The sequence below is a fragment of the Quercus suber genome, unplaced genomic scaffold (genome assembly GCF_002906115.3).
Source record: "Quercus suber isolate HL8 unplaced genomic scaffold, Cork oak 2.0 scaffold_99, whole genome shotgun sequence".
Lineage (NCBI taxonomy): Eukaryota > Viridiplantae > Streptophyta > Magnoliopsida > Fagales > Fagaceae > Quercus > Quercus suber.
Genome location: NW_027069564.1, coordinates 921821 through 948533, shown reverse-complemented (window position 1 = coordinate 948533; position 26713 = coordinate 921821). Strand labels below are relative to the sequence as shown.

The window sequence follows — 26713 nt, the reverse complement described above, 5'->3', positions numbered from 1 at the left end:
TCCCCATTCGAAGGCTACTTCTTGGACAGCATTTCAGTATTGAATCTTGCTCCAAATTCGTGGCCAACCCATTTAGATGGATTATGGCCAAAATTGGAGTCAATGGATAAACAAAATTCCAAATATAATTGATTCCTTTTTCTTGTGGGCTTTGCCCTGCAGTCACGTATATATTATAATTCGATGAGGGTTGTACTAAATTAATAAATAATGTTAGGGTAAAACTTAAGTGCAATTCATTAAGAGCAATTAATTAGGGCTTTCAATTAAATTCAAATATATAATTTAATTTAATTTAATTATTCTTGCCAAAGACAATAATATTTGTATTTAATTAATCAAACTAGCCAAATATTTAAATTTAATTGGAGAACTTAATGTAGTGTACCTAAGGAATTATATCCAAAATTTTCTCATGATGTAATTTAAATTTTGAAGAAAGGATCAAGTAAAAGTCATTTAAATTTTCTTTAATAAGTCATGAGTATACAATGCACAAGAAAATTAAATAGAATATTACAAATTTTTTTTTGTCAAAATATAAAACTTGATAATTATAATAATATCAAGCCCGTTTTCTTGACTGCTCGCTTGGAATTCCTGGCCTACTCATGTAACTATGTAAGAATAAGTTAGGGCTAACTAATATCAGAGAGAGAGAGACAGATAGACAGACAGACAGAGTACACGCGTGCACGTGCTATTATTGTTCCTAATAGAGTGAGAAGACATAATCTCTTAATAATGATATCACCACAATACTAGAGTTCTAGCTAGAAGCTAATAGGAAGATGTTGTTTTTCAAGATTGTTGATGCAAAGCTAAAGTCATAATATTATCCTAGTGCTACTGTTATGAAGTAAATCTTTAATAGAATTTTGGAGTCGATTAGAGGTTCTGTTCATGACATCCAAGTGTGTCATCAGTGAAGTATCTAGATAAAGAATTCATAAGTTTTGAAATGGTAGAAGGTTTCTTGTGTAAGTTGATCTACTAAATATCCGTTTGGTATGATTAATTTTACCAACTTATTTTACTATTCAGTTTATTTTGTTACTATTCATGGATCTTATTGCACTTTTTGATACTATTCATGGGTCCCACTATACTATTTCAACTAACTTTTACCTTTATTTACAACAATTTCAACAAAAATTTTTTCAATTTCAACAAAATAAGCAAATCTCAAACAAACCATAAGATTGTAAAGTCTAAGTAACAGTTTTGCTTAGATTGTAATTTTTTTTTTTTTTTTGCTCGATTAGTATAAATTGCTTTTTGGAAAAGATTTTCTTGTATTAGTTTTACCTTGAATAATTTTCTTTGGGTTTTCCACTTAGTCACTATATCGCGGCCTTATATTTATTGTGATTGTTTGCTTTGGGATTAGTGACAACATATGCATGCTCATATTACTTTAATTGCTTAAAATTTAATTGATTATTTGTCTTAATTGGATTTTTTTTTTTTTTTGACTCAAAGGTATGTCCCAATTGGACTCAATTGATATAATGTGTTGCATAATATACAATTAGAGTCTGAAAAACCCAAAAAATATTTAGATATAGAATAAAATTTGAAATTAATTAAAAAAAAAATTGATTAACATAATGATGCGTAAAATTAAGATATCCAAAAAATCAATGGATGGAATTTTTCTATCTCCTGTCAATTCTAAATGCCTGTAACACTTTTCATTCTTGTTGTCAAAATATAGTTTTGGTTTCTAGTTAATACGTTGTATTCCAATTTGTCTTTAAGCTATGAATTGTATTGAAATAGACGGTGCAGATCTAAAAATGTCTCAATATTGCGTTTACTTTGCTTTCGCACCCTAGTCAAAGAAAATTGCTGGTGTGGCAGGCCTTTCGGTAGAATCGGTACGCGTCCTTACGTTGTTAACCTGACTTATAAGCCACATGCTGGTCTCACAAAATCAATATTTATAATTTATGGACACATATTAACATAATATTTAGAAAAAAAAGAGAGAGAGATTGAATCTTGAACATCTTTATTAGACACATAAGCAAATGCTAATTGAATTTCAACACTCTAAGCATGGGTTTTTTTAGTTCTTGACATGGTTCTTAATGTCTTTGCAATGCAGCTCTATATGTTCTTTTTTTTTTTTTTTTTTTTAGAAACCTATATGTTCTTATTTTGTTAAGTACGTGACCTTATATACCATGTCAGCATTATTAAAAAAAAAATTATATATATATATAAGATAAAGGATCTGCCACATGATCAACAATTTTTTTTTAGAACATCAATAATTGTTGTTGACACAACAAAGAGGGTAAAAAGGCAGGATTTTTTAAAAAATCATGCTAAATTGAAAAATCCAAAAAAACAATTTGAGTTAATAAAATCCAAAATTACTTGGAATTGAAGTTTGACACATAATTCAAAGTCAAAATACTAATGGTATCACTTGTAGTTCGCCTCATCAAGCAATTTAAGAAAGAAGAAAAAAAAATGCATGTAATTGGTATCATAATTAATAGCCCGTTTAAGTACGTAGAACATAATACCGAATGAAAAAGAAAGTAACGAAAATAAATAAATATCTTATCTATTTCATTATTTGAAACTTTTTTTAAAATGAATTGAATAATCGCCAGGGACGGAACCCCCCCCCCCCCTCTCCAAAAAAAAAAAAAGCTAGTACACCAATAAAAATAAAAAATAAAAAAAAAAAAAGAAAGAGAGGTCATGCTAATGAGTGCCCTTAGGGCACTTATTAACAATCCATTTTAAGAAAGTTTTGACATCACTTTTATGGGAGATGAAAAAAACTGTCAAAACATTAATTGTTTTTTTTTTTTTTTCCCATAAAATTTCTATAATTGGATTCGTAACAAATGCCCTAAGGGCACTCGTTAGCATTTTCCAAGAAAAAAAGCTAAGAATATTGATCAAAACATGGCTCTTATTTTGGAAGTTTCATTGAATTCAAGGTGAGCTATTCTTTCTTTTGTTACGAACTTGATGTTGTACCAATCATCTACTCACTGTTTTTTACTCGTAACTTCATCTCTTTCGCATGCCATAGACTATAGAGTTTGTGGGGGTAGTTTTAAGTCTGTATTTTATTTCCTAAATAATGTCCCCAAAAGAACTTCTTCTTCTGGGCTTCGGTAAGATTTTAAATCCATCCTTTAAATTTACTTCTTTTCCAACTTTTTTTTGTTCATTACTTTTGTTCATTATTATTATTTTGTTCAATCATAGATGGCTTTCAAGACTTAAAAGAGCGTCAAGTTCCATTTTGATAAATGTGTTGAAATGTTAAAAAAAACACTTATTTTGTATATTATACTTTGTCGACATTTTTATAATATCGAATGTTTAAGAAACACTTATTTTATATGTAGTATTTTGTTGAATATGAAATAGATGTTAGTTTCTATTTTCATTAAAAAAAAAAAAAAATTGTTTTTAAGCTTTGGCCCCCCCCCCAGGTTCAAATCCTGGTTCCGTCCCTGATAATCGCAATGACTAATCTATTCTATTCGCGGCTACATGTTTATTCCAAAAATAAGAAAAAAATTCATTATTTTAATGAATTAAACATAAAATTATCAATTTAATCCAATTATGTGGAAGGACATGTAAAAATTTAATGTATACTAGTAGATTTAAATATTCTTTTATTTCGTTTATAAATACTCAAATAGATAAATAAAATATTTTATATTCTGTTGTATTTTATGTCACTGGTTTATAAACTTTCAAACATAGTGTAAAGCCTTTTTTTTTCTTCATAGAAGTCTCTCCTTTTATTTAATTAATTAATATCTTTTTTTAGAGAATTAATCAATTAATATCATACTAATTTAATTGATTATCTAATAATTTGCGAAGAAAATAAATCTTTCTGATTGACACTTTTTCCACAAATACTACAGTTTTTTTATATTTTAAATTTGATTGAATTCTATACTTCCTTGAATGAGCCTTGAACCACCCACAATTGTTTGGAGAAATTGTAGGAAGGAAGCAACAAAATTGAGGCACAAGTAGGCATTATAATTAAACTTTTAGCAACCCAATCCAATGTAAAACCGTTGAAACTCGGACAGATTGAGTCAAACCCACATATATTTTATTATCTTCTCTATATTAACGTCGTAAATTAATGAGAACTTTCTTTTATAGTAGTATTTTATTGATTCGAAGTCTAAGATAAATGCATACTCTGGTGCAAGTTGAGTCACTCGGTGTATATCTAACGGAACATGACAAGTCCCAACGACTTTGACATTAGCAATAATTACTTCATTAATTCAAGCTATACTGGCCCACCCACCTCTCTATCTCTTAGGCTACCCACCCACTTGGGTCACAAGGATGAATATCTCACACGTTCATACAATACTCCCAAGGACTAAGACTTTAGCAATTGCTTATATTATTCCATTGGATGCTGAACCGTGAATGAATTGTATTCAAGTAATTGCCAAGTGAGCAAATTTCAGTGCTCAACCATGGCTACTACCGACATTGTACTTGTACACCTTCTCACATTGGTTTTCTTGCTCTTCTTCTCATCCTTGTGGACACCTCATGTTGCAGACTGGGTATACGTGACATCTGGCAACCTCTCATCAATTGGTGACACACTCAAACCTGGTGACACACTCAATTCCACGAGTTACCTTGTATCTCAAAAAGGGGCTTTCGCTTTGGGGTTCTTTAGGAGGATTGACATCAATTCTAACGACAGCTATGTTGGAATATCAGACATGGCTGATCCAAAGAGTCCTTTCAATCTTTATGTATGGTTTGGCAATCGTGGTCATCCTTTTGTCAAAGACAAAACGGGTTCGCTTACCTTGGACAACAATGGAACATTGAAGATTGTACGCCAAGGTGAGAGTCCTATAATCTTATACTCCTCTGGTACTAATAACACTGTTGCTACTTTGTATGATAATGGCAATTTTGTGTTGAAAGAAGTAAACTTTGATGGGTCTACCAAAAGTGTGTTATGGCAAAGTTTTGATTATCTTATGGATACCCTTTTGCCTGAAATGAAGCTAGGGGTCAATCACAAAACCGGCCATACATGGGCACTCACATCATGGTTAACTACAGATCTTCCAGATTATGGAGCTTTCAGTCTTGAATGGGACCCCAAGGGACTTGAATTGGTCATTAAGCAAAGAGGGGTGGTTCATTGGAAAAGTGGGGTCTTGAGAAACAACCAATTTGAGAACATTTCACCAGATATAACATCTATGTATGATTTCAAAGTTGTTTCAAACGAGGATGAAGAATACTTCTCTTTCAGTAACAAAAATCATAGTGTGTTGATGTCTGAATGGATTATCACTTTTTTGGGGCAATTTAAGGATTTGAGAGGACCTGATATTGGCGGAGCTGATAATTGCTATAGCTATGATACTAATGGAGGATGTCAAGGTTGGGAGCAGCCAGTGTGTAGGGAACGTGGTGACAAATTTGATCTCACAACTAGGTACTATGTAACCGGAGATAGTTTGTCGCACAATAATTATAGTCTCGGCATCAGTGACTGTAAGGCTATTTGCTGGAGCAACTGTAGCTGTGTGGCTTTTACTTCTCAGTTTGCTAATGAAACTGGATGCCGATTTTGGACAGGAGAGACAGCGGTCCAATCCGACCACGCTAGTGATTTTGTATCTCTTTACCTTCTATCATCAAGTCCTTCCCACAAAGGTTAGTCTTAACTTGCTAGGTTTTTTTCTTTTTCCTTTTTTTTTTTTTTTGGGTGATATGAACATTGTTGACCTTCAATTCATCAAATTGCAAACAGACAGTTTGTGAAATCATTATTACAGCTTTAGAGCATTAGCATTAAAGGGCTCAAAGTCCCTCAAATTATTACTCTACATATGCACAAAACCACTGACATCAGGGTTGATATATCTAAAAACTTTTTCCACGCAGCTAAAGTAAGATTGTAAATTTACAACCAAAGTAGTTGAAGTGTGAACATAAATTTGCTTTTTTAATTCACTCCCTCTCTCTGGCTGGCTGTGTGGATTTGATGGCTTGCATCTGAGTATCTGACTTTTTGTATGGGTTACATGTGAAGCTTCATATGGGTTTAGTTGGATCTCTTTGACTATTAGTTAAATGTTTTAGGCTTTGACGGCTCACATTAGTACCAAAGCCAGATTTTTTAAATGTTATTTAACTTTAGGGATTAGACCCACTTGTATCTCTTGAGCTAATTAGGCCTCTCAAGGTGCACCAAACTCATTACCCCTTTACAAGTGGCTCTTACACTATCTTGACAGTTTGTTTTTTTTTTTTTTGGCTCATGAAAATCTCACTTCTGACTATTAATTTTGATATGCAATATATAATTTTGAACAAAAAAGAAAAAGAATAGATAAATAAATCTCATATAATGACTATTAATACGGCTACTTATGATCAAATGTAGGAGCAAAGAAGTGGATATGGATTGGCACTGTTATCGTCGCTGCTTTGCTTCTAATATTTTTCAGCATATTGTGTTATATACAGAGAAGGAGAAAAGTTGTATCCAGAGGTATAGTTTACATGAAGAATGAACTTGTTAGTTTAAATTTAGCAACTTGAATAATTGTTGCTCATTTTTTTTTTTTTTTTTGGGGAAATACTGATAAAAATATTTTTATTTTTTGTAAATTACGACAGGGAATAATGTAACAAAAGATGAAAATGATTTACTTGATTTAGTGAGTTTGGATCAATCTCCTATTGTCAATCAAATTCCAAATGATGGGAAGAAGGGGCATGATTTAGGTGTATTTAATTATGCATATGTCATGACAGCCACAAACAACTTCGCACCGCAAAACAAGCTTGGAGAAGGGGGCTTTGGAGAAGTTTATATGGTAAGCTCTAAATAACATACAAAAGATACAAGTTTTAATTCATTTATGTCTTACCTTAGCCTAAACCTTATTTGATCAAAATATCAGGGAGAATTGTTGACGGGGCAAAAAATAGCCATAAAGAGATTGTCAAGAAATTCAGGACAAGGAATACTTGAGTTCAAGAATGAGTTAATACTCATATCTAAACTTCAACACATGAATCTTGTTAAGCTTTTGGGTTTTTGCCTACATGGAGAAGAGAGGATGTTAATCTACGAATACATGCCGAACAAAAGCTTGGACTCATTTTTATTTGGTTTGAAAAACATTCTCCTTTTATTTTAACGCTTCATTTGATTTCATCAACAAATTTATATATTTGTCTACATAAGTTTGCTGAAAGTAGATTATTAATCATATTTAACTTTTATATTCAACAGATGCAAATAAGAGCAAGCTACTAGATTGGCAAAAACGTTTTGGTATAATTGAAGGAGTTGCTCAAGGATTGCTTTACCTCCATAAGTACTCAAGATTGAGAGTAATTCATAGAGACTTGAAAGCAAGTAATATTCTCCTTGATGAAAATATGAACCCCAAAATCTCTGATTTTGGTATGGCAAGAATCTTTCAACAAAATGAATTGGAAGCAAATACTAAAAGGGTTGTCGGGACATAGTAAGTAAATTAATTATATTACATACATTGCTATATTTGTTTCATTTTGAATGTTAAACACTATTGCTTTCACATGATTAATGAAGTTATAAACTTAAATTTTTTTTTTCTAATTTGATGTAGTGGATACATGTCTCCTGAGTATGCCATGGAGGGAGTTTTCTCTATAAAATCTGATGTTTACAGTTTTGGAGTTCTTATGCTTGAGATCTTGAGTGGAAGGAAGAACAACAGTTTTTTCAAGACAGAGCACTTGTTCAATCTAGTGGGATATGTATGTCAAAAAACTATGAGCTTCGGATGATTCTATGATAATCAATGTGTGTTTCTGATCATGTATAATCCTTTTTCAGGCATGGGAGTTATGGAATGAAGGTGCTGCCTTGGACCTAATGGACCCAGCACTTGATGATTCATATATGGATCAGATGCTTCGTTGCGTTCATGTTGGTCTCCTATGCGTTGAAGATAGTGCAATTGATCGGCCAGCAATGTCAGATGTCTTAGCTATGTTGACAAATGACAATTTGTCATTGCCGTCACCTAAGAAACCTGCATTTTCTCTTGCAAGACAAGCAATTGAGGCACATATATATGACAAAGAATCAGAATGTAATTCGATAAATTGGGCGTCAATTTCTAATATGGTACCAAGATAGAGGCATGTTTTTAGTATCACTTCATACGCTTGAGTATGTTAATGTTGGTTTAACGTGGTTAACCAAAAAATACTTCCCAAGAATTGAATGTTTTCACTTAGATATTTACTGTTATACATACTTTTTTTTGAAACAGGATAGAATTTTTATTCTAACCTAATCTAAGTATATATGTGTATGAAATTCTCTCTTAGAGACTTGAATCCCGGCCCTTGCCTCCCATACCCCTCAAACATTTATACTTGTAGAGTGACTATCACACCAAGAGTGCACAGTGGTTACTGCCATACATACTTACATGTAAATTATTACAATTTTGTTTAAAACATAGATTCCCTTTCATTTGCTGCAAAACTATATTCAATTATGACCATTGACCATTACAAACATCTTTTAATAATCTTAAACATCTTTTAAATATAATCTGATTTAGTTCTGAGAAGCAAGTAAGCGCTCTATCATGCGCCACCATATTCTTTGTAATGATCATTTCATAATCAACAATGGCCCGCTTGTTAAGTGCAAAATTTTATAGATAAGGAAGAGAATTTTATTTGTTCAATCAAGGACCCACCTAATGAGCACTGTCCAAAGTCCCCACCACCAATTCATGCAATAAGTCAATTAGTTGTTGAGAATTTTTGTTTATTATTCTTAAAATTTGTTTCATTTAAAAAAAATTAGGAAAAATATTAGTTCTGTCCCAACATTTGTGGATTGTTGTCAATTTGATCTCTATATTTGGTAGCCATTGATTTGGTCAACCATTTTTTTTTTTTTAAATTATAGGAATTTGGTCTATTTTATTTTCAACTTATAGCCATTTTGGTTACCACCGTCAAATCATAGCTTTACTTGCATTTTCTTGACAACCAAACACAAAAACACAAATCAAATTTACCAATATCCTACTATGGTAAATACATATCAACTCAACAACTAAAGCAAATCCAGATTTGGATCCAAAATAATTGCAAATTGAAAATAATATGGACAAAATTGAATGTAAGTTAAAAATAACAATGTCCAATTTAACTACTACCAAAATGTACGAACTAGGTAGACTAAAGTTGAAAATAATAAAGGCTAAATTGAAAATGACCCGAAAATATAAGGACGAGCAAAATAGTATTTTAGCCAAAAATTTTCAAATGATCATTAGTTATTTTAAAACCACAAATCATCATGTAGAAAAAATAATGCACATACATAATTCATTTTAAGAAAACCTTGAATAATGTTTCAAAACACGTTTAATCTTAAAATGCTCATATGTAAGTATTGATTATTTTTCTAAAATCAATACCATGATAAGGTAACCACAAACTTCAATCAAAATTTATCCTCAATTTTATAAAACCCAATTTAAATCAATCTCATTAAAATGAAAATCGTTGCCTACACAATTAAACAATGAAATTATATTACTAAGACTAGACCATAAACTAATTTTTCCTAAATTCCCGATATTTCCTAGAGTATTAAGAATTTCGGTCTTTTGAAAGTGTTTTCAACAGATCCGTAAAAGTGACCGTTATGTAAAATTTCACTTACTCATTTACAAAGTTTTTAAACCCATATGTAAATCTGTTTGACATACATAATTACAATGAAATCATTTACAAAATAAAAACTCCAATTTTTTAATTGGAAGCCTTTCAATGTCTTCATCATTTTTCTTAATCTCCCTCTTAACAATATTTTAGAAAATTTAATTTTTATCACAGCATCAACCAAAACAATAAGCTAACTAAACTCTCAAATTGACCCAAATGCACTCAATGGAAAACAAAAGAATGGATTTTTCAACTTCAACATTTTAGAGACCCAAATCCCCTAAATGTTGACTATAGAAAAACCTCAAATAATGGCCAATATTTTTTTTTTTAAAATACCCTTAATTATTCATCATATAATTCCCAAATAAAAACTCATATTCATAATCACATGTACATCCCTTAATCACGTTGATTAGATCTGGTAGAGAAATTAACAATAATTTTATAAAAAAAAAAAATTAGAATTTCATCTTTAAAAATTGGAACAATTGAGGGTAGAGGTCTCCTTGAGGACTCTTCAGTTAATGCTAGTAGAACAATCACTACCGGTGTAGTGGTGTAGTGAAGGAGAAGTGTAGAAAAGATGCGTGGGTGCCCTTGGGAGGAGGATTTTCCCCCGGAGTTGTCACATTTTGGGTGCTTTGGCTACGTGACTTACGTGTGCATGTGTTTCTAGGGTGAGATGTGTATGTAAGTCTTTTTTCTTATTTTTATTTTTAGGAGTTGCCACCAACTATTGGTTTTATATTAGGTGTGATTAGTCTTTCTATTAGTCTAATTTGTTTTACCTAATTAACTAAATAAAATTCAAAGGTTCTTAGATTAATTAAGGGAAACCAATGTCTCGAACCAAAGATTTTGGATTTAGAAGTTCGGTTACGAGCAAGGAAGGTGTTAGACACCCCATACCACTTATCCAAAAGACCGTACCTCATTTTACATACACATTATAGGAAAACAAATTAAATACTAGGCATTTTTATTTTTGAAAAGGTTTTGTACAAACAAATATATATACATTTCATGTTAGTATTTTATGTATTTATAAAGTGTCATACGAATATTTATTGCAAAGACATATATACAAGCAAGAGCATGTAAATAAATTCACATGATCTTGCTTGTATATATTTTATATAAAATATATACATATTGTAGGGTCACAGATTTTTGGCCCAAGCCCAAAAAATAATTTGGACAAGGGTTTAGTGGGCCTAATACAATAAATTTGTAGGGAATGGGCTAAAGAGCTAGGCTCTAGTGATTTACAATAACGGCTAGTAAGTATTTCAACAATGAACAAGAGGGAACTACACGTAAAGCTTGATGAAATGGTTGTCCGAGGAGATTTGATTACGAATTAATACAATAGTTCTAAAAGTTAGTATAGCTTTTAATGCTACAGTAATTTCTTCTTTTCTTTCTCTCTTTTTTTTTTTTGTTCCTTCCCCCTTTTTCATGGGAGATCTTTTACATTATATAACTCCTTTCAGGCCATCTTGATCATACATTTGTTAACCATCTAAACCTTCACTTAAGTAAATGTTCCATCAAACATCTTCTTTGGTTATCTGAGTATGGTGATAGCTGAGACTATACTGTCCAGGGGTCTTCTCCACATAAATGCGGCCAGAAAAGTTGCTGCAGTACATTTAATGCGGCGGTAGCAGCTTTTCCTTTAGATATTTCTATATTTTTATCATATTTGTACGTATCTGAAGTTCATCCTTATCATTGGCACTTCTTGGAAGGCCACCTTAACCGCTGAAGTACTCGCCTGACCGGTATTCTTCGTATCTGAGAAAGAGGTACTTCTTGGATTACATTCTTACATCCTTTCCTTGCGTGATTTTGAACTTTGGTGCCTCTCTCGATTGTTTTCTCCTCCTCGAACATATCCACGTCCTCGAATAGGGCCCAAGGCCCAGCATACAAGTTTGGGCTCTTACCCCCACACATATCATGTGAAAACTATATTACAAATTTGCAAGGATTTAAACGTATACATGAAAATAATATATTTACTACATATTTATCATGTGAATATGCATATTTTACAACATATTAAAAAAAAAAAAAAAAAAAAAAAAACAGAGAGAGGAGAGGAAGGATGTCATCTTTTTGCATTTAGGTCCACTTTATTCTCCAAGTTTTATTCTCAAGCATAAACACAATGAACTCAAAATAATTAGTGCAAAAGGGAGGGGGATATATCAACTTGTTATGAATCTATTGATTCAATGGAAGTGAATCATAGACGCAAACCTCAACAACAAAAATGTAAAATTCAAAAGATTCAAAACAATGCTCATAAAAAGAAACTTTTAATTTTCTTTTGAAAAGATAAGTGTTTTTCCCTTGAGAAAACCTCATCACTTTTGGGAAAAGGGTTTGTAAAGCTTTGTTGGAAAATGACCCAAAAGCACTTCTCTTGGTTTTACATGAAAAGATGCTTTCTTTGATGGGAAAAACCACCAAAAAAAAAAAAAAGTGCAAATTTTAAAGAGAGGTATTTTGGAAAGTAGAAGAACTTTTATAAACAAAAATTTAAAGACACAAAACCTTTAAGATTTAAAATCTTTTACGGAATTTCTTTTTTAGAAAGAAAAAGGGATTTCCCAAACCTTTTCGAAAGAACATAACCAAAACTAAAATTTTAGACCCTTTAGGAAAAATGGTTTGCTTTTGAAAATTGTTTTCATAAAAACATGGTCTAAGGTAGAAAACTTAATTTAAAAGGGGTTTTAGAATAATAGAAGTTTAAGATTAAAACCATCTTATTTTAGGAAAAGGGAAATTTCATGTTTTTTTAGAAAGAAAATACCCAAACTTAGATCAAAACCATTTAAGAAAAAAAAGGGATTTTGAGAAAATGGTTTCCATGGTCTTAGTGAAAACCATGGTTTTTATTCATTTTTGTGTAAAAATAAAGAACCAAACTTGACCCCTTTTTGGACAAGGGTTTTGAAAATGTCATTGATTGAGGGTTTTTGAAAAAGTGCCCCACTAGAAGGCTTTTATGAATTCAAAAAGAAACTTTCTTTGAAAAGATTCATTCTAAGAAAAAGAATGGCCATTGGAGCCTTTTTCATCTTTTGGAAAACACATTTTTTTGGAGGTTTGATTGCCCAAGCTTCTAGTTGTTTGGTAATCTAGGATTCATGGTACTAACTAGAGACCTAGCACCTTTGAATTCTTATTCCCATGAGAATGATAACAAGGGAAATAAAGAGAACTTAAAGTCATGGATTAAAAGCAAGCAAGAACATAATTTAAAGACCTTAGATGTAAAAGCAATTTATAAAAAAAATAATAATAATAGTTTAAAGACTTGAATGTAAGAGCAATTTATGAACAAGAAAATAATTTAAAGACTTGAAAGTAAAAGCAATTTATAAGCAAGAACACAATTTAAAGACATGATTCAAAACTTTTTTTTTTCTTTTAAAATGGAAAATTCTCTTAAATAATACCTCACTTGTANTTTTGATTCGAAAAAGAAACTTTCTTTGAAAAGATTCATTCTAAGAAAAAGAATGGCCATTGGAGCCTTTTTCATCTTTTGGAAAACACATTTTTTTGGAGGTTTGATTGCCCAAGCTTCTAGTTGTTTGGTAATCTAGGATTCATGGTACTAACTAGAGACCTAGCACCTTTGAATTCTTATTCCCATGAGAATGATAACAAGGGAAATAAAGAGAACTTAAAGTCATGGATTAAAAGCAAGCAAGAACATAATTTAAAGACCTTAGATGTAAAAGCAATTTATAAAAAAAATAATAATAATAGTTTAAAGACTTGAATGTAAGAGCAATTTATGAACAAGAAAATAATTTAAAGACTTGAAAGTAAAAGCAATTTATAAGCAAGAACACAATTTAAAGACATGATTCAAAACTTTTTTTTTTTTTTAAAATGGAAAATTCTCTTAAATAATACCTCACTTGTAAGAGCCAAGCTTTTGGGTTCTCTTCCATGTTGGGAAAACAAGGTCTCAGGATTTCCTCTTTTCATGGTATTTTACACATAAGGAGTTTTACACATAATAAGGAGAATGGTGTAACTATCAAAGAAGCCACACCCTCTCACCTTCACAAAAGCTTTAGAAGCTCACCTATGGGCTCTTGATGGCAGAGAAATGGAAGAAAAGGGGTCCAGATTTTCAGCTTTTAGGAAGGTTTTCTAAGAGAGAGAAAGTAAATCTAGAGAAAAGCCTAAAGAAAAAGTGACCAAATGGAATTTTTGGGAATTTGTGTGCATTTTCGTTCATATTTTGCCTAAAGGGAGTGGGGGATATTTATAGGAGCTTGGGGTATTTTGGTGACACACCCCCTTAGCTGCCCCTCTTAATGGGTGGCTAGGGGAGTGTGGTACCTCCACATCACCCAATCTTATCCACTCATCTTCACATTTTTTATTTACAGTTTTTTCCTCTTTTCAACTCTATTTCGGGCTATTTTTGGAGGTATTTGAGAGCTTGGATTTTTTCAAACTTGGTGTTCCTGGAAATTTATGGATTTCTAGTTTCCATAGGCTCTGGCCTCACATGAGTTGGAGTTACGGTTGTTGAGATATTGCATTGTAAAGAGAGGCGACGTAATGTAGAAAATTTAACAGCACTATTCTTGAAGAATTCATTTCTCCCTATCCGGAGAAGATATCGTCAAGCCATTTTTATAGAAGGCAGCTATCCCATTTTGCTTCAATCTAGTTCAGGTAATTTGCAACAATTGTGGCTGGATTGGTATAGATTATTACATGAATACGCCCCAAGAACAGCCATTTTACCTAAAAAATAGTACATTTAATCAGGATTTTGGTATTTTCATGATATTTTTCATCCATTTTAACTCCAACTATGGTCGTGAATTTTCATTTCGAAGGAAATTTTCTGATCTTTAGAATGGTTGACAGTCAGATCAAAACTCAACATTTTGACCAATCCTAGTTAGGGTTTAGTCAACATTGGTCAAACTTTGAAAAAATGGCAAGTTTATCATTTTGAAATCTTAGATGGTTTGTTCCATCATCTGGTCAAGATAAACAGGATTCTTTCACATATTTTTCTATTTTCTTAGTTTTGAAAACATGATTTTAGCTTATTAGGACTTAAATCGGCATTTTGTCATGGATACCAAGGCCGGACAAAATATGGTATCAACGTGATGGTTTTGGGTGTATAGGTGAGAATGTAAGGGAGAATAAGATAAGGGTTACATGGTGGAAAAATAGTTTGACATGAGAGAGGGGGGGGGGGGGGGGGGGGGGGAGGGGTGTGGTTGTAAAGTGAAATAATTTTATATTTTGATGAAAAATATTGTTTGTGTCGCTAAACTTTTCTTAAATCTTTGCAACCATTCTACTTTCTATCTTCCCTTCTATGTCCATTAGTTCTTATCTTATGTGGCCCACAAAAAAATTGAGGTGGTATATTTCTTAAAATTAGGTGAATTGACTTGGACTAGTTCTTTTTTTGTTTTCTTTTTTAAAATAAAGGAAAAAAACTTAGCATCCAAATTAGTTAAAAGTGGGGAACATTTACAAAGAAGAAATTAGCCTCAATGGATGAAAAATCCCAAATTTGAGAGTGAAATCAATCATAGTGAAAATTTTCCAAATTATTGAATTAGTAAACTGTCGGGCCCATTTGGGTCCAAGCCCATGTTCTCAAGCCTTTCCGCAACAACACATAGAGAGAAAAACACACAAAAGAGAGAAATATGCAAGGTTTTGTGTGTGTTTTTCCTTCCTCCTACCATGGGCCCATGGACATTGAAACCTATTAAAGCAAGTGTCTCGAAAGGTGTTTAGATGTCTTCATTGTGGTGGAGTTAAGCATAAGACCATCGTAACTTATTGTTTATAGTGGATTATTCGGAGCTTGACCTATGTCATTGTGTGTTAGAATTATGTGATTAGATAATTAAATTTACCATTTTTTAATAGCTTAAACTTTTAGGACAATTAGTAATTTAACATGATATTAAAGCAACAGGTTCTATGTTTAATCCTTATTTCCTTCAATCTTCCTCTCATTTATAATCCCACACGTTGGAACTCAACTATTAAAAGGTAGTTTGAGCCCACGCGTGAGGGGATTGTTAGAATTATAAGGTTAAATGATAAAGTTTTTGAGGAATTAGTAATTTAAAATCGTGCATGTAAGTTTAGTGTCAAACTATGTAATTCTTGAGTGCGCAACTATGCACTGTATATTCTTTCTAAGTGTTTAATTTTTCTTGGGTTCCATATTGCATATCTTGCAAGCTTAGCCTTGTTATTCGCCATGGCTTGCCTCCACTATGTACCTTTGTGTTAGTAAATTCACATTTTTGGTTGATAATATTGGGGGAGACTTTGGTCTCACCAAGAAGTGGGTAGTTTTACACAACATAATTAAATTGCATGAAATTACAACAAATCATGATTTGAGATTTTTCATTTACGGAGGTTAATTTTTTTCTTTCCACGTGTGATTCACCATTGGATGCCACATGTTCTTCCTTTATGTTATAAAAAATCTATTAAAAAAAAAAAAAACCAAATTGATCCAAGTAATTGCAAATTGGAATTAATATATACCACATCATCTTTCTATTAGGTCATGTAGAAATTAAGGGGGTATTTGGTACATGCACTTAAAAATTGAAAACATGTGTTTGAAAGTATGTGTTGGTGAAAAAATATATAAAAATACATATAATGTTGTTTAAAAACTGAAAACATGTGTTTGAGTGAGTGTATCAAACAGGGCCAAAGTAACGGGTATAGATGGAATGGCAAAAAATAGAACAGTGCAAAAAAGTTTAGATACAAAAAAGAACTTTTTAATGTTTTGGGGTGCAAACCTATATTTTAGCTTCTTCTTTTTTCTTTTCTTTTTTCTCTCTCTTTTTTATTTATTTATTTTTTATTTAAGAAAAAGCATGGCGCCTATTTTTCAACATTTAAAGACTGCACACAAATGGGCACATATTTCTTAATCATGATAGTTCGAAAGGAAAGAGAAAAATACAGTTTTCCTACCATTTATAAAACTTCAACTTGTAGTTCTCTATTTCAATGTTGTATTTAGTCCCAAACCACTACATTATCATATAATATTATAGTTCTATCTCATTCAAAATATATATAACAAAAGTACAATCATGATCTCTTTTATTGAATACATTGATTATTTAAATACATTCGTACATATCAATTGAATTGAAGCATACTAATATGAAGCTTCTTTGCGAACTAAACACAATATCATATCAGTAATTGTTGATTAGTAATGATTAATTGAACCGATTAGGAAAAAAAACTTCTTGTTGATAACCTCTCGAAATTTACTTTCTCCATAGAAATTGCTAATTTTTCCACCTAAAAGGATCAAAAATAAAAATAAAAATAAAACTTAGCAAAGTCTCATAATATAACATCTAAACAAATCACCAATAAAAAAATTCTAAATTGTAAAACATCAAATTACTAACTCAAATTCAAATTCCCAATTCATTCCAAGTTTTGTCTACAAAAAATAATGACATTACTCTCTTTATTTCCTCAGCTTTGTTCCTATTTTGAAGGATTTTATTTATTGTTTCTACCATGTTTTTGTTTCCCCACTAATTTTTTTATAATAATTGCAACATCATATTTCTTTCTCTTTTTGGCAAATATATTTTGGTCTATGCAAATAGGTGTTTTGGTGTTTCAATTCACAATCACAAGTTTTCTCTCTTTACCATTTTAATTTGAATTGAGTTTAGGTTACTAATTTGTTATTATTTAAGTGAGAATTTTAGGGTTTTTTTCGTGATCCATTAAATGTTGAATTATGAGACTTTACTAAGTTTTATTAATTTTTCGATCTTTTTTGGGTGAACAAATTTGTAGTTTTCTTGTGGGAAAAAGTAATCTGTATTGGCACTAATTTAACTATTAGTGGGGGAAAATGGTAGAAACAATAAAAATAAATCCTCTAACAGAGAAACAAAATCAAAGAAAGAGGGAGAATATTGAGTTTTTTTGTTGGCTACAATACTTTCAAGAATATGGGAGAGAGATGGAAATGAAGTAATAAAACTCTTTTATGAAAAATAAGATAAAAGAGGAATGGTTAAATTAGATTGAAGGTTGAACAAAGTGAAATAGTAAAATTTAAAAATTCATAAAAGAAATCAAATAGAAAATTCAAGTAAACAACAATTTGAGGAGATGAAATGCTGAAATAAGAACGCAATAGTTGAAGAAGCTGAAAGGTCAAATAAAATGAAAATTAAAAAAAAAAAAAAATTGTTGATGACGGAAGTAACAAAAGTTTTGTAAAAGTTCCATAATTATATAGTATATATTCACACGATACGAGAAAAAAAAAATTTGAAATCATATAAAATGACATAACACATGCCACAATTCTCCAAGTGACAAAGATACAAGACGAATATAGAGGCAAGAATTAGTGGTTTAATGGATGGATTCTGTTTACCAGTTAGGTTGGGCCTAAGGCCTAATCAAAGTAGCACCATTATCTATTGTTTAAGAGATCTATCGTGCCCTATATAGTGCATCGCACCCTGTCAACGATAACTACATTCTTTAAGATGGATATCTAATTATCTATTCAAGGCCAACAACCTATGCATCTTATGAACCTCAATGAGCTATTTCCTATATGACAAGACCATGCGTTAAGGAAGTAGAGAGACATCGTCAAGATAATTGGTAAATGTTGTACATGTCAATCACCCAAACGATTTGAAATTTTGAAAGCAATTATAACTTGCAAGCCTTTAACCCTATGATTTTCCAAACAGTCGAATTGCTAAAAGCCTAAAACCCTTTTCAATTTCCAAAGGCACTTTATCAAGCTATAGCTCTAAAATTAAAACAGTATTTCCTACTGTAATACAAACTTGACACTCTCAAGCTCTGTTTTTGCTGTTCTCTATTTTATGTTATTCTTCTAATGTATCTTTCCTTCAGTAAAACAACAAAAGATATATCTAAATTAAAAAATTTCCGTTATGGTAAATAGTGGGGGCAAAACTAGAAAAGAAATTAAATTATTCTTCGAAAACATTTCCCATCAACCAGCTACCTAGCTTGAGTCTTGACTCAATTTTCAGCTTTCGAAAAACCAAGCTGCTTAAGAGCAATATTTTGAATGGTTCAGTTTAGATTATTTATAAAATTTGTAAATCAAACGATGATTTTTTTTATCATATCACAAGCTTAGTTGATTTTCTTTTCTAATGCAAATGTTATATATGGAATATTCAGATATTTCAAGAGGTCTAGATACTCTGTTTGTTATTATTATTATTTTTTTTTTCGATTAAATCCCAACATAGTCTCAAGTCTCAAGTATCACCTAATTTATATTCTCTCTCTCTCCCTCTCCCCGATAATAAAAGATTGCAAATTTTCAACTATAAGCTGCGAAACTTGATTGGTCATCAATTATTCATATTTTAGTACTTTTCTACTCAAAACACAAGCATAGACGACAATAAATTTTCAACCATAAGCCGGCATATTTGATTATATTGAGTTGACTTGAATCCCTTCCGTGCACGACTGGGCCGGGTTTTGGTTTGGTGAAGTTCTAGCTAATTGATTTACGAGTTCATAGACCTAATCGACTTTGGGGGATACATATTGAAAGATGTTTTCCATTAAACCGGTTTATAAGGAAATTCTTCCAACCTACTATAACCTCAAGTCTCAATATGTACTATTCCAAAAATTGTAAAAATTCTATTGGAACTTGTGGAGACTGTAGTCTGTAGTTGGGGGTTAAGCCAATGAATTTGAGTCTAATCATGTTTTTACTAACTACTCATTTTTGTTATTACTCCATCCGTTCCAAATTGTTTGGCTTAGTTAAAAAAAAACTCAATTAGTTATACAAACATCATTAACTGTCTTATCTTTTTTTTTTTTTAAGTTAAAAATTTCCTAAATTACCCTTAAACAAATTTGTCAAAAAATTATTTTAAAACATTTTTTTAATAAATAATTTGAATAAAGATGACATGTATAGTGGATTTCAAAATATAGGTTTTTAATTTTTTTTTTAAATTAAAAAAATGCTCTCACAAATAAATTAAGGGCATAAAGGGAATGCTAATAAATTAATGGTGTTTGGCTTTTCAAATAGGACATAATTTTGGGACATCCCAAAATAGAATACAGGTCAAACAATTTGGGATAGAGGGAGTAATATTTAATGTTAGACTTTCACAAATTAACTAACCACGTTACTCACACATAAATATTCAGATGCCGCCTTCAAGAAATGGTAGTTCTTTTAGGAGAAATTAGACAAAGTTTGACTACAATTCCTATTAAAAAAAATTAACATAATTGCATATTTTGAAAATCTAACCGTTGAATTGCAAGTCTTTCATGTTCTTAACACACATGTCAAATTTTCTAGTTAATCGATGTTGTTTACTATTCGATTCATAAACTTATTTCATATGAATAATTTTAGACAACAAAAATTTAAAATTTAAACATTAAATTGATGACATGACTATTAATTTTTGAACTTCTTTAAAGAGTCAATTCATCACTTTATCATTTACTTCTTATATTTTTCCAATTATTGATAAAATATGAATCCTACAACTTTAACATCACGCTAAGATATTACTAGATTTCAATTTTTTGTAGGCAAGATTCGATTCTAAATAACTTATTCAACTATAATAGAATTTAGTTATTAGTCCAACTGAAACTCATAATATATATGTTACTCTGTCCCATATTGTTTGATCCATTTAGAAAATTCAACTTTTTAAGGAAGATTAATTAATAACTTTTTTTTAAAAAAAAAATTATAAATTTCCAAATCTACCTTGCTTAATTTAAACTTTAGTGCAAATTAAGTTTTTGGGAAATTTACATATTAATGTTTTAAAGAGAGCCGCATCTCAAAATGTAATAGAAAATTTTATGTCGCATCATTTATTATTCTGCTGTTTGCCATTCTACGAAAGAAATTGCATACATTTCTTTGCGCAAGTCCTAACAATTGGGTAGTAAAATTATTTCAACATAACTTACAGCAGGTAGAGTTCCATATATTTCTATTTCAACAACCAGAGCAATTCATAGCTCAATAATCATGTCTACAACCGTACACCTTCTCAAACTTCTTTTCATGATCCTCTTCTCATGCTTATGGAGTACTCCTCATGCTGCAGGAAAATGGGGGAACTTAACATGGGCAGGTGATAGTCTCAAACCAGGTGACACCCTCAATTCCTCGTCTTACCTAACTTCTCCAAATTAAACTTTCTGTTTGTGGTTCTTCCCATGGGGCAATACTACTAACTCCTCCTCGTCGTTGGGAATATCAGACTTTGCTACAAATTTTATAGTATGGTCCGCTAGTCCAAGCAACCCCATCGCCAACAACTCCGGAGTACTTACCTTAGATAACACAGGAACACTTAAAATCACACACCTAGGTAGTGATCCAATAGTGTTACACTCTTCTTCTCAACCTACCAATAACACTATCGCTATTCTATTGGATTCTGGCAATTTTGTCTTGAGAGAATTGCGCTCTAATGGAACTATAAAGCAAGTGTTGTGGCAAAGTTTTGATTATCCTACAAACACCCTTTTACCAGGTATGAAATTAGGTATCAGCCATAGAAATAATCTAACTTGGTCACTTACATCATGGTTAAGTGACAACTACCAGTTCCTGGTCCTTTTTCTCTTAGATGTGATCCTAATGGACGTCAATTAGTCATTCAAAAAGAAGGTGTGGTTTTTTGGGAAAGTGGGGTGTTGAGAGGCACAACATATCAAAATAATTTACCAGATGAAACAAGGTCCATGTATGATTTTGTTACTGTTTCAAATGAGGATGAGGAATATTTTTCTTTCATAAATACAAACAAAAGCAAATTGTCCAAATGGGTGCTAACTCCTATAGGGCAATTGAAGGATTTGGAAGGACCTGTTATTGCACGAGTGGATGCTTGTGATGGCTATAACACTAATGGGGGATGCAAGAGATGGGAGTGTAAGCGGCAGATTGAGTCTAGTGACCCATTTGCTGTTAGATCTGGTTATTTTGTTGAAGATGGAGATCATTCAATTAACTTGTCAAGTCCAAGGCTTGGCTTCAGTGATTGTAGAGCTACTTGCTTGAGTAACTGTAGCTATGTGGCTTTTGCTTCTCTCTATGAAAATGGTACTGGGTGCCGGTTTTGGACAGATATGTCGATATTCCTTCAGAGCAACTCGGTTGGTTCAACTTCTGTATATATGCTATCATCAAAGCCTTCTCGAAAAGGTGAGTTTGCTTGTTTTGTTTTTGACATGAACAAATGCACGAAGTTTTCAATTTCATTAGTATGAGACAAACTTTCTTTCTTTCATTCTTTTATTTATTTATTTAATAATTGTTCAAGTAATTTGTTATTTGCAAAGAATTTATATAAAAATAATGTTACTCTAATCATAATTAATTACTACCTTAATAAATTGTAAAAAAAAAAAAAATCAAAATTCTAATAGCATTCTTTCAATATTTCACTTCATAAAAATAATACTACGTGGTTGTGTCAAAAAAACAGAGAACAAACATTTTATAATAATGCCTTACAAATTTAGGGTGACTTTTCAACCCATTACAACAAATGATTCAACTAGCTAATACAAGTCAACACAAATCTTGTGTTTTCTAGGTAGAATTGTCAGGAAACCTTAGGCCACAAGTATCCCTTTACTAAAGAGATGGTATTATATGTACCTAATGTATGTATCCGTCTCATGTAAGATGATGAGTACAGGATAGATTTTCTCCACACAAAGGGAGAAAATAATCTCTATAGAAAAGGTAGAAGTCCACTCCACAAAGTAAGCGCATGAGATAACTTTTGTCACTAAAGAGAAGTTCGATTGGGCTAAAGTGCCATTTTATATAGTTTTTTTTTTTTTGGGTAAATTATACGGTCCTATATATTTAGATCTAATTCGACTTGAAATTTCAAATTAGGCTAAAGCCTACTGTGTTTACATGTTCCAAGACTAAACATGCTAGGCCCATTTAGATATCTTTGGCTAATAAGGCCTCTCCAAGAAATAGTATTTGATAAATTTTCCGTTTTTAAATGGCTCATACTCAATCCTCACAATTTTTAAATAAAATAATAATAAATAAAATAAACTTGAATTCTCAAATTCTTCTTTTTCTTTTTCTTTTTTTCAATTAATATGGAATAGATAGTTTTCAACAGAAGAATAAAATGAAATGAATTCTCAAATGATGATTACTAACATGGCTACTTATGACTAAATACAGGAAAAAATAAGTGGATATGGATTGGTACTGTTATCGCCGCCATTCGTCTACTTGTGATTTTAATTATACACTGCGTTGTCTACAAAGAAGGAAAAAAGTTATTGTTAAAGGTAGAGAAGTTACAAATTAACTTTTTGTATTTTCATGACTGTTGTTATAATTTAATGGAAATTCTCATTTTATATAAATTTATACAGAAAATAGTAGATCAAAGGATGAAAAAGAGTTGCTTGATTTGGTGATATCAGATAAATCAATTACCATCGATGAAATTCCAAATGATGGAAAGAAGGGGCATGATGTAAGTGTTTTTAGCTATGAATCTATCATGGCCGCCACAAATAACTTCTCATTAGAAAGCAAGCTTGGATAAGGGGGTTTTGGACCTGTTTATAGAGTAAGCTCTAAACAATTTCCAAAGAGAGATGTTTAAATTGATTTATGTATGACATTAGCTTAAACATTAATTATCTGGTCATCATATCAGGGAAAACTACTAACACGGCAAAACATAGCCGTAAAGCGACTATCAAGAAATTCAGGGCAAGGAATAAATGAGTTCAAGAATGAGTTGATACTCATATCTAAACTCCAACACATGAATCTTGTAAAGTTATTTGGTTGTTGCATTTTTGGAGAAGAAAGGATGTTGATCTATGAATATATGCCCAACAAAAGCTTGAATTACTTTCTATTTGGTCTGAAAACATCCAATTTTGTTATCTTAATTTTTTTTTTCCTATGAATACATTTGTTTTCTTCAACCAATTTATATATTTTTTGAAGTAAATTTTTGTTTCGGTAGATTCGAATAGAAGCAAGCTACTGGATTGGAAGATACGTTTTAGTATAATTGAAGGAATTGTCCAAGGATTGATCTATCTCCATAAATATTCAAGGTTGAAAGTTATTCATAGAGATTTAAAAGCTAGCAACATACTCCTTGATGAAAGTATGAATCCGAAGATTTCTGATTTTGGCATGGCAAGAATTTTCAAACAAAATGAACTGGAAGCAAATACTAATAGAATTGTTGGAACGTAGTAAGTTAACTAGACATCATTCTTCTAAAAGAAGTAGACAGTGTGATGAGAATCAACAAGCATTCAAGGATCCATTGCATGTTCCAGTTGGGCCTATTACTAAAGCAAGATCCAAGAAGATCAAAGAAGCACTTAATGGGCTGATTCAAGAGATTTGGGCTGATTCTAACGTAAGACATTCTAAGCTTGGCCCAAAGGAAGATGAAGGCGTAATAAATTTAATTCAAGCTATTGAGGGCTGATCTGGTTTAATTGGGCTTAATTTATGACGTGGATTAATGACTGATTGATTTTCCAGCTCCATATCAGTTAATAGATATTTTTCCTAGTCTGGAGCATCTATTTTTGGACTAGATCTACCTTAATTTTAGGCTTTTATTATTTAGAACGTTTTTAGCTATTTTTCCTATTTGGGATATGCTAATTTCAGACCAAATCAACTTTTATTTAGGATTTTATTATTTAGTACGTTTTTTATATTTTTCTATTTTCAGTCATGCCTTATAAATAGCATGCACTCATTGTAATAAGAGATTATTGAATAAAAATCAGAAAATGTGAGGCTTTGCTCTTCTTTTGGTTCTTCAAGAACTGTGAACTTATCAGGGATTCTTCCTTGTGGCGTTCAAACTTTATACCTTTGGTTCATGATTCTATTATAATCATTGGGTCAATGTCTGTTATTTATACCTTTGGTTCGCGTTTCACTTATAAATGTTGGGTCAGGGTTCTATCAAAATCTGAATTTTAGCTTTCTTGGGCAATTATTCCAATACTGTTTGTTGGGTCTCAAAGCGTGTCGTTTGAGGTTCGCATCACAGTGCATCCATAATCTTGCATTTAATTTGCTGCTAATTGAACAATATTAGTGCTCCTATAATGTTTAATTTGTGAAACAATAATGTTTATTTTCTGTTTTGGTGTAGCGAATATATGTCTCCTGAGTATGATATGGAGGGTGTGTTCTCAATTAAATCTGATGTCTATAGCTTTGGAGTCTTAATGCTTGAAATCTTGAGTGGTAGAAGAAATAATAGCTTCTTTCATGCTGACCATGCACTCAATCTAGTTGGATATGTATGTAATATATATAGACTTAAATCATTACACTTTCATGGTTGTTTGTTCCCAACATTTTAAATGACTATTACCTTTTCTTTTTTCTCTTCAGGCGTGGGATTTATGGCAAGAAGGTAAAGGGCTAGAATTAGTTGATCTAACAATAAGGGATTCATGTGTTGAGTATCAAGTATTGAGATGCATTCACGTCAGTCTCTTATGTGTGGAAGATGATGCAGTTGATCGTCCTACCATGTCAGATATGCTATCCATGTTGACAAATGAAAGTACACAATTGCCTTTACCTAAAAAACCAGCATTTTCTATTGGAAAGAAAGCAATTGGGGCGAATACTCCTAATAATGAATTAGAACTTCATACAATGAATGGCTTGTCCGTTTCTGATACGGATGCCCGATGAGGGAATGATTTTGTTTTGTGATCTTGCATGACACATCATAGTTTTCCTCATCAATGAAATTGTTTGGAAGCCACAACTTTGAATAAGTCTAGTGACACAACTTGTGGCACAATTTTACTTTCCAAATTATTGTACTCCAGTTCTGACTTTTGAAACACCGTATTTTGGCTGCTACCAACTTTTTTGACTTTTGCAATAGGAGGGTCTTGGTCTTCCTTTAACTCTATTCATGATTTATAATTACTTTTGCTATGCATGCTTTTCCCTCACTAGTGGTTGCATCAAAGTTAACTTTCAAAAATGGGAGACATTAAATTATACGTGTATAAGACTTTTTTTTTTTTTTTTTTACAAGATAGAATTCTACTATAATCAAGTGTATATGTGTGTGAAACTCCTTTCTAGAGACTTAAACTCTAACCCTTGCCCTTCACACCCTACAAACACTTATACTTGTGTGAAGTGACCGTGTCTTAATTAGTGATTCAATGCACAATAAATTCTCCTTTTTAGAATTCTGTATGAAAGATTTATGTTAAAGCAGGCACGACTTCTCCTTTTTAGTAAATTCTACGAAAGGAATTTCATTGCAACAGGTTGGAAAATAAGGGACCCGTGCTAGAAAAGCTTGCGTATACTTTCCACGAAGGTATAAACATTATGTTCTCTTGGTCATAATTCCACGTAAAAAAGACAAAGAATTAGCTGTCTTAGTGTCAATCACGATATTGTCAGCCAATAGCCTTTGTTAAAAGAAAAAAGTTGTATAGAAAAGTAGTTAAGCCAAAAGTCTAACTGATGCGGCCTTCATATGACAAATTTGGTTCAATCTTCATATGACATATTTTCCATTTGACTCCTTCTGTTCTATTCAATCCAAGAGTAAACTTAATGCTAGGGAAAATAAGGATCTGATCTTATACGTTTTGACTTTTAAACTTTTTAATTTATATATTCAACTTTTTAATTATATATTCAGCTAGGAGGTTTGATTTACGATAAACTGGTCGATTACGCTCTTTATTTATTATTTTACGTACAAATTATTTTTCAACTTTTTGAAAATAATTATTTTAAAAAGTTTTATATTTGAAAAATTGAAGAAAAAACCTTGTACTTTAG

At 31.6% G+C, this 26713-nt stretch overlaps 3 protein-coding genes and 1 long non-coding RNA gene across 5 annotated transcripts; 3 read left to right on the top strand and 1 right to left on the bottom strand.

Moving 5' to 3' along the window:
• Positions 1-4374: 4374 nt before the first annotated feature.
• Positions 4375-8393, top strand: LOC112006011 (G-type lectin S-receptor-like serine/threonine-protein kinase At1g67520). Its single transcript, XM_024038320.2, has 7 exons — positions 4375-5706; positions 6440-6547; positions 6676-6875; positions 6963-7173; positions 7298-7535; positions 7659-7809; positions 7889-8393. Exons 1-7 carry the CDS (start codon positions 4494-4496, stop codon positions 8192-8194), a joined length of 2427 nt encoding a protein of 808 aa, XP_023894088.1. The 5' UTR covers positions 4375-4493; the 3' UTR covers positions 8195-8393.
• A 2683-nt stretch (positions 8394-11076) lies between these two features.
• On the bottom strand, positions 11077-14026 carry LOC112006034 (uncharacterized). Of its 2 annotated transcripts, none has more exons than XR_010629525.1 (2): positions 13693-14026; positions 11077-11724 (listed from the first exon to the last, which is right to left on the bottom strand). It is a non-coding gene; the product is annotated as an uncharacterized LOC112006034 (long non-coding RNA). The 2 variants fall into 2 exon arrangements; XR_010629526.1 differs by having other exon boundaries at positions 11077-11697.
• Positions 14027-21356: 7330 nt separating this feature from the next.
• On the top strand, positions 21357-23803 carry LOC112006045 (uncharacterized). Its single transcript, XM_065774839.1, has 3 exons — positions 21357-22057; positions 23069-23178; positions 23266-23803. The coding sequence occupies exons 1-3, from the start codon at positions 21595-21597 to the stop codon at positions 23308-23310; spliced, it is 618 nt and encodes a 205-aa protein (XP_065630911.1). The 5' UTR covers positions 21357-21594; the 3' UTR covers positions 23311-23803.
• Positions 23804-25044: 1241 nt separating this feature from the next.
• On the top strand, positions 25045-25591 carry LOC136068107 (cysteine-rich receptor-like protein kinase 10). The gene is made up of 2 exons (XM_065774810.1): positions 25045-25188; positions 25283-25591. Exons 1-2 carry the CDS (start codon positions 25045-25047, stop codon positions 25589-25591), a joined length of 453 nt encoding a protein of 150 aa, XP_065630882.1.
• The last annotated feature ends 1122 nt before the right edge of the window (positions 25592-26713 follow it).